This window comes from Lipophrys pholis, assembly GCF_963383615.2.
Source record: "Lipophrys pholis genome assembly, chromosome: 4".
NCBI lineage: Eukaryota > Metazoa > Chordata > Actinopteri > Blenniiformes > Blenniidae > Lipophrys > Lipophrys pholis.
In genome coordinates this window covers 10,465,618-10,483,006 of record NC_137637.1, presented here as the reverse complement: position 1 = coordinate 10,483,006, position 17,389 = coordinate 10,465,618, and the positions used below count along the sequence as shown (strand labels likewise).

The 17,389-nt window shown below is 41.4% G+C and overlaps 1 protein-coding gene across 1 annotated transcript in view; it reads left to right on the top strand.

The window, feature by feature from the left end:
- The window catches only part of cntn4 (contactin 4), a 261,996-nt gene that overhangs the window by 68,801 nt on the left and 175,806 nt on the right, over positions 1 to 17,389 (top strand). The window contains exon 3 of the mRNA XM_080460691.1: positions 13,202 to 13,334. Coding sequence (XP_080316817.1) covers positions 13,202 to 13,334 — 133 coding nt within the window. The remainder of the gene's footprint in view (positions 1 to 13,201; positions 13,335 to 17,389) is intronic.

Below are 17,389 nucleotides of genomic sequence, written 5' to 3'. Positions count from 1 at the left end.
TTTCTCTCGTGCTTAACATTTAAAAATCTTTCGTTGTCATCATAATGTATTCCATAGCGCCGAGGGGGGATTCCCCCTGGCACTAACCCGATGCTTTGGGCCGAATCAGGGTTGCGACGGTAAAATGGGGAGCGGCACGTCGCAGGTGCGTGAAGCCTTGTGGGAGGCCAAATATAAAAGGTACGTGACTCTCACAAGCACTGGGTTTTAAGATTTTATTGGATGACCTATTTTTGTTGGGTTCTGCGAGGATCCAGCACACGAGGACGTGCTGAACAGCCTCATCTGAAAAGGATGAGAGGCAAGTTTCCAGATGCTTCTGTTTATATGGAAGTGAAACAAATTAGAGGGGTAGCCTTGCATCTACTGCACGGATACAGCAGTTTTTAAAAAAAATGTTCTTTGCAGTCCCTGGTAATTTCTAAATTATGTTTGTTGATGTTGAAAAAAAATAAAAATAAAATAAAAAATCAACTTCATATTCTTTTTTTCCTTATATGAACCTGTACAGTTGCTTTTATTATAAATAAGGGCTCATTTGCACAGCACTGACTGATTACGTGTTGACACAACAGTGGTGCTCATTGCCATTGAAAACACAACTTTTGGACAAAAAGCTCACAAGGTGGAACAAAACAAAAATGCAAAATGCATTTTCACCTTAAACGTTGTGTAAACGGGGCCAAAGTGACTTACTGACTGGACTTATTCCCGACAGAACATCGGTCTTCCACTTCCACTCGGTCTGACCCTGTTTTGTGCAGTATCTTTTGCCACACGCCAGATAAGCGCTCTCTCCTCCAACTGACATTCTGGTGCATTTCCAGGTGTGGTGGTGTCCGTCTATTGTGCTTCCTCTGTGGGTTCCACTCACAGGCCGTCGTGGCCACGTGTTCATCTGGCCTCATTAGCATGTGGCCAATCCAACCCAATGCTCGTTGTTTTATCCCCTCCTCCATCGGCTGTTTGTTTCCAAAGCATCTTCTTGGCCACAAAAGCCACAGGATACTTCTCAGGCTCTTACAGATGAACACCTGCAATTTCTGCTTCAATCCCTTGTCCAGCCTCCAGGTTTCTGAATCATACAAGAGCACCGCTGTCACATTTCACCCAAAGAATCTCACCTTGGTTCGGGTTGTTAGTACCATAGACCGCCATATTAGTTTCAGTATCGTGAATGTGTGACTTGCTTTCTCAATGTGTTCCAAGTGCCTGAACTTAATGTAATCTCACTTCAACTTACTTTATAGACATGTTGTTGTTTTTTTGTGTTTTTTATTATTTCAATCTGGGAGGCCTTACCTCAGTCCCATCGAGTTGTCTAAACTTCCCTTGTTTTACCACCTCACAACTGCCACTTTGAGAGATTTGAATCATCACTTATCTGAAAAGCAGTATTTGATTAAAATGAATGCATTCCCTTGTGTCATGGGAAAGCATTCATTTTAATCAAATACTGCTTTGACTTCGGACTCTTTTTATAAGCCTCCTGGTCTCCAAAATGTTGCGCAAACATTGCAACTTTTCGGTTTTCTAATGGTTTTTCTAAAGGAAGTTCTGCTCATTGAATGTGATTTTTGGCCATTGATTTTGATGTATTCCACAAAGGAATAATAATATATAGCTTGCTTGGGACAGATCTAGTGGTGACCTAGAGATTAGTAAACAAATCGAGGTTGGCCGGTTTGAATCCTGCTGACAGTTTACCACTGTTGGACCCTCAGCAAGGGTCTTAAAGTGCCTATGACACCAAAACATTTTTCAAAAAATGCAATAAGGATGAAAGTATTTTCATAATAAAACATTTTTGTCATACTGCCGGCATCCGCAAGTAAACAACTCTGAAAAAAGAGTGAAATTAAGTTATGATTCTCGATTTCCACCGAGCGAACTCTCTCAGCCACCTCCATTTTGACGGTGACGTCACAGGAGTAAGAGGTGCAGGCAGCCGGACACAAATGGACGCGGCGCAGCAATGTGAAGAGAGAAAGGTTTGTGGACTTTTCAGACTGTTCCTCGGTAGGTGAAGACTTTTTTGATGAAGAAGAGAATGAGATAGTTTCTGAGGGGGCATCGGGCATCAGACCGTATAGATTTGAGCCGTATCTTGATGATCTGAGAAACTCTGGCATTGAACCAAAAAAGTCAAGTCTTCCTCCTCGTACTTCACTTCCGCTTTCTTCTCCAACCGTGAGGAAATTCATTTTTTTTTCAATGACGCAAAAATCGGAAAAATAAATGGCGACATTCAAGCGAACATCTAACGAAGGCAAATACACCTTTGACTGTTATTTTTTAAGGGAAAATGTATTAAATGAACATGTGATATAGTGTCAGATGCACTTTAAGCCACAACGGGGCACTGAAGGAAGGATTGAATGCTAAGAACAAATTTTGCAGTACGTTCATTGTATATTTGACCAATAAATCATTTTTCTTCCAAATAAATAAATAGTAGAGTTGGTGTATTGTGTGGTCTCTCTTGGACTGCCAAGTCACATGGACCGCTGTTGGTCTTCGGATTGAACTTGTTCAAATACGCCTGCCTCTACTCTGGCCGCTGTGAAGGGATGCTGGATTATTCTTGTGCAAAAGTCAGGATTGTCAAGGTTGTTTGCTATTTGGTCAGCTATACAAATATGTTGGTCAGATGACAAAGCTGCCCACAGAACTTTCTTTGCAGACTTGATTTGACCTCCTTGGACTTGCCCTCTGGTGACTTTGTTGACTCCAACTTTTATTGTGAGGATTCACTTTTTTTTTTCCTCCATTTTTGGTTTTGAAAATGTGTCAAACACTCTGGGTGACTGTTTCATTTATACTTTAAACACTTACTGGTAAGTCTACTTTCTATCGTGTCCATTTATTAGAAGACAAGTTTAAGTAAACTAGTTCCAATCCAGTCAACATAAACTATTGACTGATGCTGCAGTAAAGTGGGAACTGCTGCTGTGTGTCCAAAGGAGATACATTGTTCAGCAACAACATTTGAAAAACACTCCAACACCTGACCATAGTTTGGACTGAGGAAGTAATTCAGAGCATCTGACAAGAACACAGATCTCAGGCCCTGTCCACACAAGCCTAAACAATCTTTTTTCTCCCCGTTGTTCTTAAAGAAAATCCGTCCACACGTCACTATGAACACGGTTCAGGCCTTGAGGCGGCGTAAACTCACCAGAAATGGAGAAGAAGACACGGAGAATACTCCTGCTCATCCTTGTATTTGAGAAATCCAATATATTGCCTTATTAAAGCAACTAGCATCAGTAGCTTCTGCAACACGTCCTGGAACATCTCGTCCAACTTTGTTGTTGTTGTTGTCAAGTGACGTCGCCGAGAGGGTCGTGGGTTATAGGTTGAGAGGTGGGGCAATGACATCACCGTTTTCAGCAAATGTGCGTCTTGCCCATCCATACCTCAAAGCCGAGGCAGCATTTTCAAAATTCTCCACTCTGGAACTCGTTTTTGAAAAAAACCCAGAGCTCCTAAAACGCCATGCCGTGTGGATGATTGGACAACAATGGTGCTGTTACATGACACATGGTTCTCGTCTGGACAGGCCCTTAGTCAGTAAACTCCTCCGACTCAGTCCCTGTTTTGACGGGGGCATGCGCACCACGGCCGTAACACTTTGTTCTTCTGCACATGCGCCTGTAAATGGACAATAACAACAACAGCGATTTCCAGAGTGGCAAGACTCCCTGTTCATATTGTCCTGGGACTTGGTAGTTTTATAGTTGAGTGTCTGAAATAACTCGTGCACCAGGCAGCCCCCCCCCCCCCACCCACACACACACACACACACACACCCACACACACACACCCACACACTGAAATACAATAATCCACAATCCCTTGTACATATTTTATTGTATTTATGTGCACCGCCAAACAGCATCTCTGTGTCACTATTCATTTAGTTGTAAATAGCTGGTGCTTCTGAGATGGTGAATGTCAGCGGTTGGGGTGGGGTGGGGTAAGCCTTCCACAATGGAGATCACAATCATATATTTTGTCTTCCAACTACACAAAGTTTTCACAACGTGATAGGATGACATGCACAGGGTAATGCATAATTCAAAGCGCTGCGATCTAAGTGTTTTCCTGCACACCTCACTTCCACTTCTCCGCAGAGAAGTAGAAGGGCTTTGAATTCCCCCACAAGCATTTGAACTCCATGCTAATTTGATTGTGGGGTAAGCAGTGTTTTTTTTTTTTCTTGATGCAAAACTGAACATTCAAAGACATCACCTCTGACAAGCAGGCAATCTGAATGTGATGTTGCTGGGAAGGTTCCCCACAGCAACACCAAGGAAGCCACTGATGCTGCTCAGGATCGCTCAGATTCATATTTTAAATTGTAATCATGACTTACAACCACTTTGTGTGGAGAGAACAGAGAGCTTGTTTGCTCAGAAATGTCTTTCAGCCATTAACCGACATTCCTCCAAAAGAGGATTTAAGAACTAATACAGCTACTTGCTTGCTCATCTCCCCCCCACACCCTTCTAATCATTTCTGTCATGAATTACTTGTTTCCTGATCATCCTTTAGTAATTACTCGGGCCGTTCCAGGACACAACGAGTCTTATCTGGCAAATTCACAATATTGTGGTTACAAACAGCACAAGCAAGAAAACGAATTAACAATGAGTTTGCTTCCAACAGTCAACGGTGCGGTGTTTTGCAGCAGAAGATAATACTAACTGTACCGGCTGCATTAAATAGCAGCTCCGAGCGCTTTCCTTCTGCGGTGCACGGCAGTAAACACCATGCATCCACTATCCGGCACCATTATGGGAATAATAGAAACTTTTTCCAAAACAGATTTAAAATGTTTTTTCCCTTATCGGCCTCACTCTCTCACTAAAGCACATAAGAAAACAAATAAATAAATAAATAAAAACAAGGCAGCTTTGAAAATGAAGCTCCATGTCCCCAATGAGCTATAATAGCTCAATTTATTTGCACTCGCCAGAATAAACAGGGAAAAAGAAATATAGTGCTTTTCTGTCAGCTGATAAAGTGACAGAAATCCCACATCACTCTGGTTTATCACAGTGCAGATTAAAATCTTTATTACTTCCAAAATATCAGCGTTTTCACCAGCGTCCGCTGATCATTTTTCATGGCATATCGAATATATAATGTGTGAAGTAAATATTAGCAGGCACGTTTGTTTTAGAGCTGCAGGTCCTGTTTATGAGGCGAATTCTTCATCCTAATCCTGTCATGATGCCGTCATTTGCGCTTCACTGTGTTGTCGCTGTGCGGTTTTGGCTTCTGGGTTCACACACACACACACACACACACACACACACACACACACACACACACACACACACACACACACACACACACACACACACACACACACACACACACACACACACACACACAAACACACACACACACACACACACACACACATGCACAGAGAACAATCCCCTCTAAACATTAACAATCGTGAGTACAGGGAAATTCTAGTGGACAGACGATCAAGTTGGATTGTTATTACGGTGACACTCAACTATAAAACTACCCAGGAGAATGTGGACTGGGAGTCATGACACTCTGGAGGCAAACATTGTTATTGTCTATCGACTGAGCATGTGCAAAAGAACTATGTCGTACATGCGCAGTGGCTGCATTATGACCGTCTACGGAGACAGAGCCTGACTTTTTTTCAGAAAGTTGTATTTTCCCTTCTTCTTGTCCTTGTTTCTGAAAAGTTCCACCTTGGGAGTCGTTTTTCAAAATGCTTCACCAAAAGACATTGTTGTGTAAACGGAAGCGTTCGGTATAATTCTATTGTCCGCTCTCTGTGCTCAAGAAGGTGATAAAGGAAATGTTAACTGCTCACAATGCGAGGAAGCTCAAATAATACCTTCCGATGTCAAGAGCATCCCGTCATGAGATGCGGAGAAAGCTGATCAGGGACCTTTAAGTTTGTGAGCAGTAAATTTGAACCTCACCACGGCGCCATAAAAAGGTTAAACGATCAATAGAATGATTGAGAGTTATTGTCTGGAGGCAGGAAATATCTATGCTGATTCTAACAGCATGTGGGCGGCTGCGGTTGATTCAATTTTGCGCTTCACACTGTGCCAACCAACTTTCATTTTTAAAGCAAAAAAAAAAAAAAGAATAAAAAATCTAAATCTAACTTGCTAGATGAACAAACTCTCAGAGAGTCTAGTGAAAATGACATAAAGGTCTCCCATCTGTTTTTAATGTAGCACATCTGTCCTCCGTGCAGAACAGACAGTACGGGGACGGTCAGTATGTTTCAACATTTGTGAGGGAGCATGTTGAGCTTTATTTCAGAGGTCGTTATCTTCACTTACTTTGAGTGTTTCAGAAGCTGCAATTCACTGTCTTTGTGTGGAAGCCTCTCCTGACAGTGGAATGCAGACTTGGGCATCATAAAGGTTCATTTGTGGACCTTTAGCTCTGCTTGGCCGGCCCTCAGGGTGTCACTGGGAAGTCCTCAATCAAATACAAATGAAAATTGGCTTTCTTACATCTGAAATGGTCACATTTGTGCTGTTATTGGTTATTAGTACATTAGTACTTGTGTCCAGCACCTTGGCTAGCAGAGCCAGCAATTGTTACCTCGCAAAACAAAAATAAAATTATTTACTGAGCCTGAAATTTAAGAAATATTTGATCATGATTTCAAGACAAAGACTGAGAAAAAGTGATGCAGAGCAACAGCAGCTTGCAAAAATTGTGTGACGCTCCTGCCTCACGGTGAGATTATCGATTTGATTCCGTTTTGTGCAGCTGAAGACTTCTTCACGTCCAAAAAACCTGCACATCAGGTTCATTTGTGGCTCCTAGATTCCTGATGGCCGACAACATGCCGAGACTCGGAATCTTTGTGATTCTATTGTCATACCCATGTTCTGCCAAAGGGCAAATCCATAGTTCACACATTGGCAGCCCACACAGACGAAGACATCGATCGCTGAGTTGGCGCTTTCATCCAGACTGGCAGAAATCATGGAGTCGCCATGCTAAAGCACGTTTGCTAAAGTGTGGGTATATATCGTATGAAAGTTAGATGTCTGGACATGGAAGACATATCTGAAGTGGCGTTTTGAGCAATAGTACCTCGCTGATGGTAGAGAGCAGATTGATTTCATGAGGCACAGCAAACACGAACCTAAACATCTTCGGCAACCATTGAATGCCACAGAGCATCCATCCATCCATCCATCCATCCATTTTTTCCCGCTTGTCCGTTTTCCACTGTCACCCAGATCACACTGCACCGATTAAGAACCTTTCCTGCAGGTGGTTAGCCCACAGGAATGCCAGAGAGCAGGTCTACACAAATGTACTCAACACAGAAGTCAATGGGCTAAATGTTGCCTGGTCGGATGAGTCAATTTTGGATTTTAGGCTCCACATCTGCTGTAAGGATAATAAAAGTACCCATCCTGCTGTCACCAGCTGGTGGATGTAGTCCTCAAATGCAATGGAAGGTATTTTTTAGGCACATTTTGAACCTCTTAGCAAATGAGTTTCATTTGACCAACACAACCTTCCAGGACATGAGTGCTGACAGTCTCTATCTGTGTATGACCTCCATGTACCTGTCTTCTAATGGAGGCTTTCAGAGCCACATCACAGCTCCCATCACATGTTAGCCTATCGTCTCTGAACCACGTTGAGTTAACCGATCCCAAACGGTCCTGCCATCACAGATCTGAATCTTACCAAAGTGTATTTGAGATGTGACGGGATGGAAGATTCATATTATTAAGGTACCTTACACAAATCTACTGCAATCACATCACGTCATCTTGTTGGTGTGAAGAAAAACCTCCCGAGTTCTTTCTAGGAAGTTTTTTAATGCAGTAAAGACGACTTAATGTGGTCCAGCTGAAGTTCCTCATTTGGAAAATCAAGGAATGTGGACTCTAATGGCCCCTGCATACTCCCTTTTTGAACCCATAAGAACAAGAAGAAAATTCGGCAGTGACGTCAGCCAGCTGCTGAAAAAAAAGCTTTTTCGCCCGGACTGTTCATACTCCGATAAGAAGCTGTCGAACTCGGAGGCCACGCCCCCTCGCAGCAGCCACACGTCTGTGATGCGGCGTTTAAACATTTCAACTGCACAGTTTATTTCTCGCCTCCAGTGTTTTCAGAAATACAATTCTCTGAACTTTTTCAGTAATAAAAGAGAGTTTTTGTCAGAGCGCCATGTTGGTCCGGTTTTAACTACAGCAGCTGACAGCTGTTCGTGATGCGTTCAGGTGCATCATGTAAAAGCCTGCACTTGTCGGCGCTCGTACAGTAGCGATGTTACAAGCTAAATATGATTAAAATATGACTGATAGTCATGAGCGAACTGGAACTCGCATGCACAGCACACGGCAGTGCGGCTCCCACATAGTTCGGCCAGGGCGGTTGGCACAGCCAAAACAAATTTCTTCGGCCAGAGGGAGCTGGCCGAAGGAAATGACGTTGTTTTGTTCGGCAGGACCCCACACTGCCGAACATTTGTCTTGTTCTTATGGAGTAGGAATCGGCCTTAACCCAGCAAGCATTCATGCATGGATATAAGAAATTAGCAAAGTCTGTGGCTTATATAAGTTATTATCCGCAGCAAATAATTTGTTATTCTCCATCATCAGAGTCAGTGTGCTCAGAATAAATGTGATAACCAGAAATTGTCATCAAAAGTGAAAGAACTATTAGTAATCAATGTTATCTGATAGTCTGGGAGGTTTAATTATAGTGTTTTGTGTAATATCTTGAATAATTGTTCCTATTTTTGTTTGAGAATTAAATCAAAGGCCAGTTCGATAATAACACAGATCCTAAAGTAATTTGGAATTAGTGAGTAAAGCACATCAAAAACCTGGGTTAAAACATCCAAGTAAATATTTTGAGATCATTATATACAGTGATGCCAGAAACGCTCTCATATGACTACTTTTTACACTAACGCATTCCAAACAAGTAATCAGATTAAAGTTACTTCTCCAAGTCACTGTGCGTTATTTTTGCAGCGTCCCGCAGGACGTTAGTAAGAAAGACGAGTTTCTTGTCTGTAAAGCCGCTTTACACCAGGTCACTCCTTCGTTCTCCTCCAAACGGACACACACACACACACACACACACACACACACACACACACACACACACACACACACACACACACACACACACACACACACACACACACACACACACACACACACAGTGCATGCAGTCTCCGCACACTCGCCTGACCCGCCCCCTTCTCCACTCTCAGCCAATCACAGGCCAACTCGCTCAAGCGGTGCGTTCAAGTAACACAAACGAATCAGAACCAACCGACATAATCACTGAACCTTATCATTGCATCAATGACACTGCAGAGCTGGTACACTATTTTTGTATTTTTGCTCAGTAATGAGATATATTGGTAGGAAGCCCCGCCCCTTTAAAAAAACAAAAAAACAATCAGTCAATCAATCAATGAAAGACTTTATATGTCCACAGGGGGCAATTAAAAGGACCCATAGAGCAGGTAGTGCAAATAAATAAATAGACAAGATGATTCAAGTTTAATTTTTTTTTCCACGTGAATTGAATGTGAAAAAAATAAGATCCTAATCTGAAAACAATAAAACTGCAACTGAAAAAATAACACCTACATCTAAAAAAATATATTTAAGAGTGGAAAATGAAAATAAAGGATTTTATCAAAAGAATTCTAGAGCTGAACCAAAATAATATGTAAGGTGAAAAAACTTTTCATACACTTATCTAAATTTTGAATACAGTGTTTTTAATTTTTCAAAATTGAAGGTCAAACCTTGAACATTCAGATTCACATTTGTTTTTCAAATGAACAAACCTTTTGACCTGGATCGAGCTCCATACAGGACGCCAGGCAGTGAGTCTAGTTGAGACGATGGGGGTGGAGCTGCTGAAAGCAACTAGAAAGTAACAAAATCTAACTTACTTACTTTTTAAAAGTAACTAAGTTACTTTTAAAGGTGTAACTAGTAATTAGTAATCATATTATTTTTTCAAGCTAACTGGCAACACTGATTATATATGCCTAAACTGATTTCTGACATTAAATACAGATTATGTAGCTTTAGTGGGTCTTGAACCTTTGAACCCATTTTCATTTTTGCTTCATTCATACAGGTACTCTCATTTAGACATAACGTGTCGTTCACAGATCTGGACGAGACTGAGGCTGCATTTGCACGATAACATTTCAAATGAAAATGCGTCGTTTTCGTATCTGAAAAATTCCATGTTTGCACGGCAACAGTTTGAACCTGAAAATGTCCTTTATGTGTGTGTGGTGACGACTACCGAATGAGAAATGTTCATCTTTCAGAGGGTGGAATCTTCCTGTATTGTCCCTTTTTGATGCGTTTGACGTGTTGCCTGATGCGCAGGCTCGTCTTATTTCACCCAGGGAGCATTCTTTGCCTTTTGCATCCAGTTTAGACTTAACATTAAACGCTGTCATTACCTTAAATTCTCTGCCACCTCTCCCAGCTCGGGCTCATTAGTGCTGTAAAGGCTTGGTGGAGAAACGGCTTCTTGAGACCACACTCTGCCCCACTTGGACAAGTCTGGAAACTCAATAAGGAAGTGGGAAGGGCAAAGAGCGAAGAAAAAAAGAAAAGTACTTGACTTCCTGATAATATATTAATGCTATCATCTGGCATCTGAGTCCCAGACTTTTGGACGATGATTCAGCTCCTTGCTGCAGTCTGTGTGAATACTGGAGAGCTCGTTACCCACAGCACAGTCACATCAGCAGTCTCTTGTCATCTTCTGCTGGAGGTTGGGCCTGAATCTTGTTTGACCTGCCATTAGACAATGCCAGATTTCCTGATTGCGCCACGACTGTCCAAACACAGAGTCTCTTTTCACATTTTTACAGTGGTAGTGAGGGGAATTTGAAAAGTCTCGGGCACCATTTCTCAAGTAAGTCATGGACTCCATGTAGTAATATCTTTGAATAATTACGATAAGCTTAGTTTTTGTTCTCCCTGGAGGGTAATTGAAGATTTAGTTTGCATTCAGGACAAGGACATTCAAACGTTCTCAGGGATGAAGGGGAACAAAAAAGGGTGTTGCAGCTCTGATGTGAGACTTTAAGATTTCCTCTGATGCCAACGGTATCTCGTCACACACTCCTGCAGCATAAGTTTTAATTTCTTTTTCCACCGTGTGAATTCACCTGGAGATCACACCAGTGCAGCTGCCACCAGATGGATGTGGTGATTAAACCACGTCCAGGTTTTATATTTCCTGCTCTAAGGGTACGGCCACATTACAGTTCAGCCTCACAAATTTTTGCCCCCACCACCTGTTTTCTTTTTCTTTTTTTTCCTCCCCATAAAGCCTGACAAAATTAACCTTGCATGCAGCAGACGGTGCAGTTCTTACATTCCATTTCTGCTCTGATGACAAAGAAACTCTTCATCAGAGGTTTATTGCCATCAGCATCACTCTCAACACAAGAGGAAGTAAAATAATCTACAGATGTTGTTGCATCTTCTCGCCACCTGCTGTAAATAGTGGAACTCCTCTGTCACTGGGCTTGTTCCTGATTGAAAACAGCTGCTATCTTCATTTTCATGTACGTCTCTTTGAATTGAAGCGATTGAGAGCATGCACAGCAGCACCGCTCGTATATTAGTTCAGTTATCTACATATGCCAGGGTGACTGAGGAGTTGCTGGGCCGGCCGTGGCTGGGTTGGTAGAGTGGTCGTCCTTTGATCGCAAAGTGTTGAAGTGTCCTTGAGCAAAACACTGAAACTCAAACTGCTCACATTGGATGACTAGAGTGCCTTAGAGGCAGAGAAGCGGACTTTGGATCAGGAGTTTGAAGGGTATCATCCCACAGCTGACCCGTCACCACTGTGTATCCCTGAGCAAGACCCTCGACCCCAATCAGCTTCTTGGTGAGCCGTAATGTGGCCACACCTCTGCATCCTAGAAATACGATTGGTCAACGTGGAATAAGAGCCCTTTCCCCAATGGCATTAATACATCCAAAATAGTTTTAGTGCGACTGAAAAACCTAAAAAGAAATGCTTTGAAGAATGTTTTTAGGATTATTGTCCTTGAACACATTTTGCTAACTGATACATTATACTAAGCTATATAAAATAATTTGAGACTGCTTTTACAGATTCCAGTTTGCATTGACAAATTCTTTTGCACATTGAGAAATCTGACTTCGAACACAGATTCAGATACAGACAGACAACTCCACATACGTCTGACGAATAGTTTAGCTACAATAATGCTCCCATTAATCTTTGGTTGTTCTTTTAGTTTTTTAAAAGCACCTTGTTGTCTTGCTTATTATTAATTCAACCAAGCAGACATAAACTCTTACCCCCACTTACGTTTCTTGTAGTGCCATTATGTACAAATTAAAACATTTTTTTTAAATGTTCCTCCCAGTACCATCTTTACTGCAGTTCAGATTAAATATTTTCAGTTGGAATCAGCTCAGACTTCAGAAGAGAAACACGCTTATTAAAGAAAAAAAAAATCATTTTCTTTGATGAGTGAGTGCAGATTTCTTTAAAGAAAATTCAACAAGCATGTCTCTTTTCACTTGGATAAAAGCATCCACTCTCAAAGAAAAGGCTCCTCCACGAAATAATGAGCCGACTAATAATCGGATACGGGAGGAATCCAACGCATTCTGCTTGCGAATTAATCCGCGACAAAGCGGCGGCTTTGCAGAGCCACGCGCAGGGAGCACTAAGGGCCATCTTTAATGGAGTAACCGAGACTTCTGGTGTGTCATTGACAACAAAAGGAGCACTAACAACATGAGACTAGCAATTACACCTCTGCATGGACACACAATCCCCAACATCTCAGGGCAAAAAAATAAAGAAATAATACGCAGTTGACGGTAGTGAATGAAGGCATTTTTACCCCAGACATCGTTTGACATAAATCAGCTTCTATATCCTATTACCGCCTAAATAGTTGCTGAAGACACGTCTCGCTTCCAATCACTCTCCGGTGCACCACAGAGTCGTGACAGCCAGGTCAAATTGATATGTTTGGTCTGCTTGTGTGTGTTGTCTTTTTTTTTTCCTGCCCCACAAAAGACTTAAAGCTGCATCAAACTGTCGGCTAATTGGTTGCCGTGCAAACCCGAATGTGAATTTATAGCCAGCCATTGTTGTTCCCTTACAGAGAGCAGTGTCCTGCAGAGTCCCGTCTTCACCAAGCAGCCCGGCAGCATTGTGTACCCTGTGGAGACGGTGGAGAAGAACAGGGAGGTGGTGTTCAGCTGCGAAGCCCAGGGAAGCCCGCCTCCTCTCTACCGGTGAGCCTGCGATGGCAGTCATTTTTCATAAATCCTGCTACTCTGTGTGCCATTGACAAATTCCCTCTGTGATTTTAGACAAGCTACCAGTGGCAAATGTCTCTGTTTTTTCTGGATCACAATAAGAGGGAACAGGATGCTCCAGATTCCTCAAATAATCCCACGACAGGCATGTTAGTTGAATTGGTTTCTTTAAAGCAACCATTTCTCTTTTTTTTTTTTTTTTTCCTTTATCTTTTTTTCCGTCCTTTTTTCCTTTTTTTTCCCAATTAAAAAAAAAAGAAAAACAGCCATTCCTAAACGCAACAAAAATGCTAAGGTCAGCTTAAAACTCATCAAATGTTCCGGGGTGAACCCAACTCTAAAATCTGAAAAGTGACTGAAACCTGAGAAGAAGTTCATTACTGTCCACAATATCTCCTCCGTGTTCAAGAAATATGAGCAAGAAATTATGTGCAAACAATGTAATGCTGATATGAAATGAAATACCACTCATAATAGTATTTAAATTCAAAGGATTCAGTCCAGACATCAAGAAATATGAAGGTTTCAGGTTTCTCCCTGAGCGTATCCCCATCAATGATTGTGATCAGAGACCATCATTTAGCTTCACTACCCACTGTCCAGTGTTGAAGTCTGCTTCAATCTCACCCTGTAGATTAAGGTCATCGGAAGGCACACCAGCTAATGGAAAACCAACTTCAAGCCCAAACTGGGTGAAGATCAGTTGGATTTCTGAGGAAAGACAGAAATTACTCAAGCTGTATTATTAGTTTCAATCAGTTTTGATTGAAACCACCAAACTAACACAAATAAAGTGAGAAGTGAAGATGGATGGAAGGTTGGGAGGGATGCACAGATCTCTGATCACAATATTGGATGGTATCGTCACTCATGATGACCTAGAAAATATGACCCCCCCCAAAAAATGTCTTGTCTTATTTCATATACATTCTAAGGTTTTACTTGAAAAAAAATGAATGTACTCAATATGTGGACAAATTCAAAGGTAGACATAACTGCAGCAGGCATGGACATGATACTGTTGCCTTTAAATCTTATGGTTTGTAGTCTGGGTGGTACTGCAGCCTGACAGCCGGCTTACTGGGATTCAAAGACCCAGACTATTTTTTTTTCTTCTTTTTAAAGTGACCACAAGACAGAGTGTTATACAAGATGAACAAGTGGGAATCCTGAAGAAACACTCAGCTGATCTGTGACTCCTTATCAGCAAAATATAAAACACATTTTTGCTCAAAGACATGAACCCATATGGCTTCATCAAAGTGTTAGAAAGTATCTTTATACACTCATAGTTCAATCATATAGCTGTCACCATGCGTTTGATAAGTTTCTGTGGTTAAAACCTTCACGCAACAACATTTTAGCATTTTTGATTCTGAAAGGTTTCTTGTTTACATGGCAACATTTTGTAAAGTATATCTGTTTTTGCAGTAAAGGAAGAAACACTGTAGACGGTGTAGTTAGCATGTCAGGCCACAAGTTGGTGCTGTTGGTTGTTTTTGTTATGAAACTACACACAAGAACGTATAGAACATTATTATTCATCATTTAGTCATGACACTGGAGGGAAGCATTGTTGGTAGTTTCTACTGAGCATGTGCAGAATAATTATTTATTATGGCCATGGAGCGCGTGCACGTTAGCAATGTCTCAGAAAAGTTGCCTATTCCGCTGAGTTGAGGTGTTTTCAAAACGTTACACCTTGGGAGCCGTTTCCAAATAGTTGTGTTTCAATTGCTCAGAGCATCATTGTTGTCTATACAGACCCTCACAATGCCGCAAAACTTTTCCATTTTCACTTGAAAATGTTGCAGTTTAAACTTGACTTTAAAAAAAATATATTCTCAGTCATTTCCACAAACACAAAAATAATTTGTTGAGTTAATGTAATTTAATCATGTCACACATTTCCATCTATTCAAATCAAGTAGATTGAATCCCATGTATTCATATTATCTGAACATGGTGTATTAGAATGAACCATTTAACAACAAGAAACTCAATATGCTCATGTTAATCAAACACATTTCTGATAAGGAAACTGAAAAACTGCATAGTTGATTTTTTGGAGTGCATGCACGAATGAGCCATTACCTTTTAACATGTTCCATCATTGAGATGAACTGGATCGTGGTAGTTTACATTGTTTTTATTTTTATTCTAGTAGCTCTAATCACTCAACTGAAAAGTCCCCAACAAGGACAGCAATAGCCTTTGGTTAAGTGGTATTTATAGACATAAAAGTTACTTTTAGTTAGGATCAAAGGTCGTTCATAAGGTTTGCAGGGGAACTGTCAACATGAACTCCTCCTGAGCAAAATAGCAAGTACACAAGTTTACATGGAGTCCGTTGGGATATTGCAGGCTCATGTAAATCAATCAAAAATAAAAATAGAGCAGACAATATTTCAATACCTACACTAAAAATTATATAGTCATAGGAAACAAAGCTCTAAAGCTGCAGAGATAAACAACAACAAAATATCCATAACCAAAGCCTTTCCATACCTCTGAAACACTGAGGCTATCTTATATCTGTGCTTTGATGGTCAATATCTTTTTTGCCTGAAAAACGTGGATTGAGTTGATGTTTTCAATAACAGGCTGATATAAAAGTTGTCAAATTACGCTTGTTTGAAAGCCTCGCAATTTTTTGTGTGAGCTCATAATTTCGACTCGCAAAATGTGTATTTTTAGTTGTTTTTGTCGAGCAGTTTTATCTATTTGACATAAAAATAGGAATGGAGAGTAAAATGGGTAAAAGGCTTGTCAAGTAGGTTCAGGGTTTTTTAATCAGACTAATTCTTGATAATATACTCTGAATGCAATGTCATTACGGAATTATGGATTCCTCAAACCGGCGGTGACAAATTCAAAAGGATGAACCCTACAACTGAGATCGCATATTGTTCTTTTGATCCCTGGCGGTTTAATCCACGCTCTCCACATGACACCTCTGTTCTAAAACTAGAAACCAGCAAGTTTCTAATCTGACAAAGCCAGAGGTTGCCCCCTCCGACAGTGAATTAAATCTTGAGGACTTGGAATGTATTCTTCGAATGTGCTTCACCACTCCAAAGCAGACAGAGCATCCGCTGCCGTCCCTCGTCCTCAGATTCAGGCTCACATCCATCCTGGATAAACCCACTCTGTGTGTTTGTCTCCTGATGCAGCAACAACAAGAGTCTTGGCTCTGTTGTTTCCAGCTCGTTCATCATCACAAATCAAGCCTGAGCTGATCAGGATCATAGCAACTCATTACATGAATTCTATTTTCCCGGCGCAGATTTTCCCTTCAACCCCCCGCTGGTAGTGTGTAGTCTATCTGGGAGCTCACGAATGCATGCTAAGCCCGACATGCGAGCAAATCAAACATGTTCTCCAGCCGCGGAGTTCAAAGAGCATCTGTTTATTTTTTTTTCCCACCACGAACATGGGCCATTAGTCTATTGAGAGGGTGTTGTGTTGTGTTGCAGTTTCTCTGGCGAGTAAAAGTTCAAATCAATCATGTTTGCTCACTGAAATTGCCGGGGTGAGATTTGGAGGGATTGGTACATTTAATACTTGGGGCTGAGCCAGCTTAAAGGATGACCTAATCAGCTGTTTCCCGTCAAGGTCGCTGTGCGGTCCTGTCAGAGCCGCCGCCGCCTCCCAAAGACGCACCACAACCAGCAGACAACAAGAGCTAAATCATGCTCAAAGTTCATTAATTGCAAGTCACACGGCAGCAGAGTGTGGCAGTTTGAGCTGAGGTGTTTACATGAAATGCCACGAGCAAAAGATTTCTGCTCGGCGCTGGCTGCACTAAATCTGGATGAAGGGAAACAAAGGACTTTCTTTTTTAAACGAGAGAAAATGTGCAGTCTGAGCCATAAACATGAGATTGCAGTTACTCAAGTGAGTGTGATGATATAAACTCATGCACTGGTATATGATAAGAAAATCCACCACATTGCTGTAGCAGGCAATTTGTGAATATGCCTACATTCTTCTCGGCAAGATTACAAAATAAAAAACCTTTTCTACTCCAT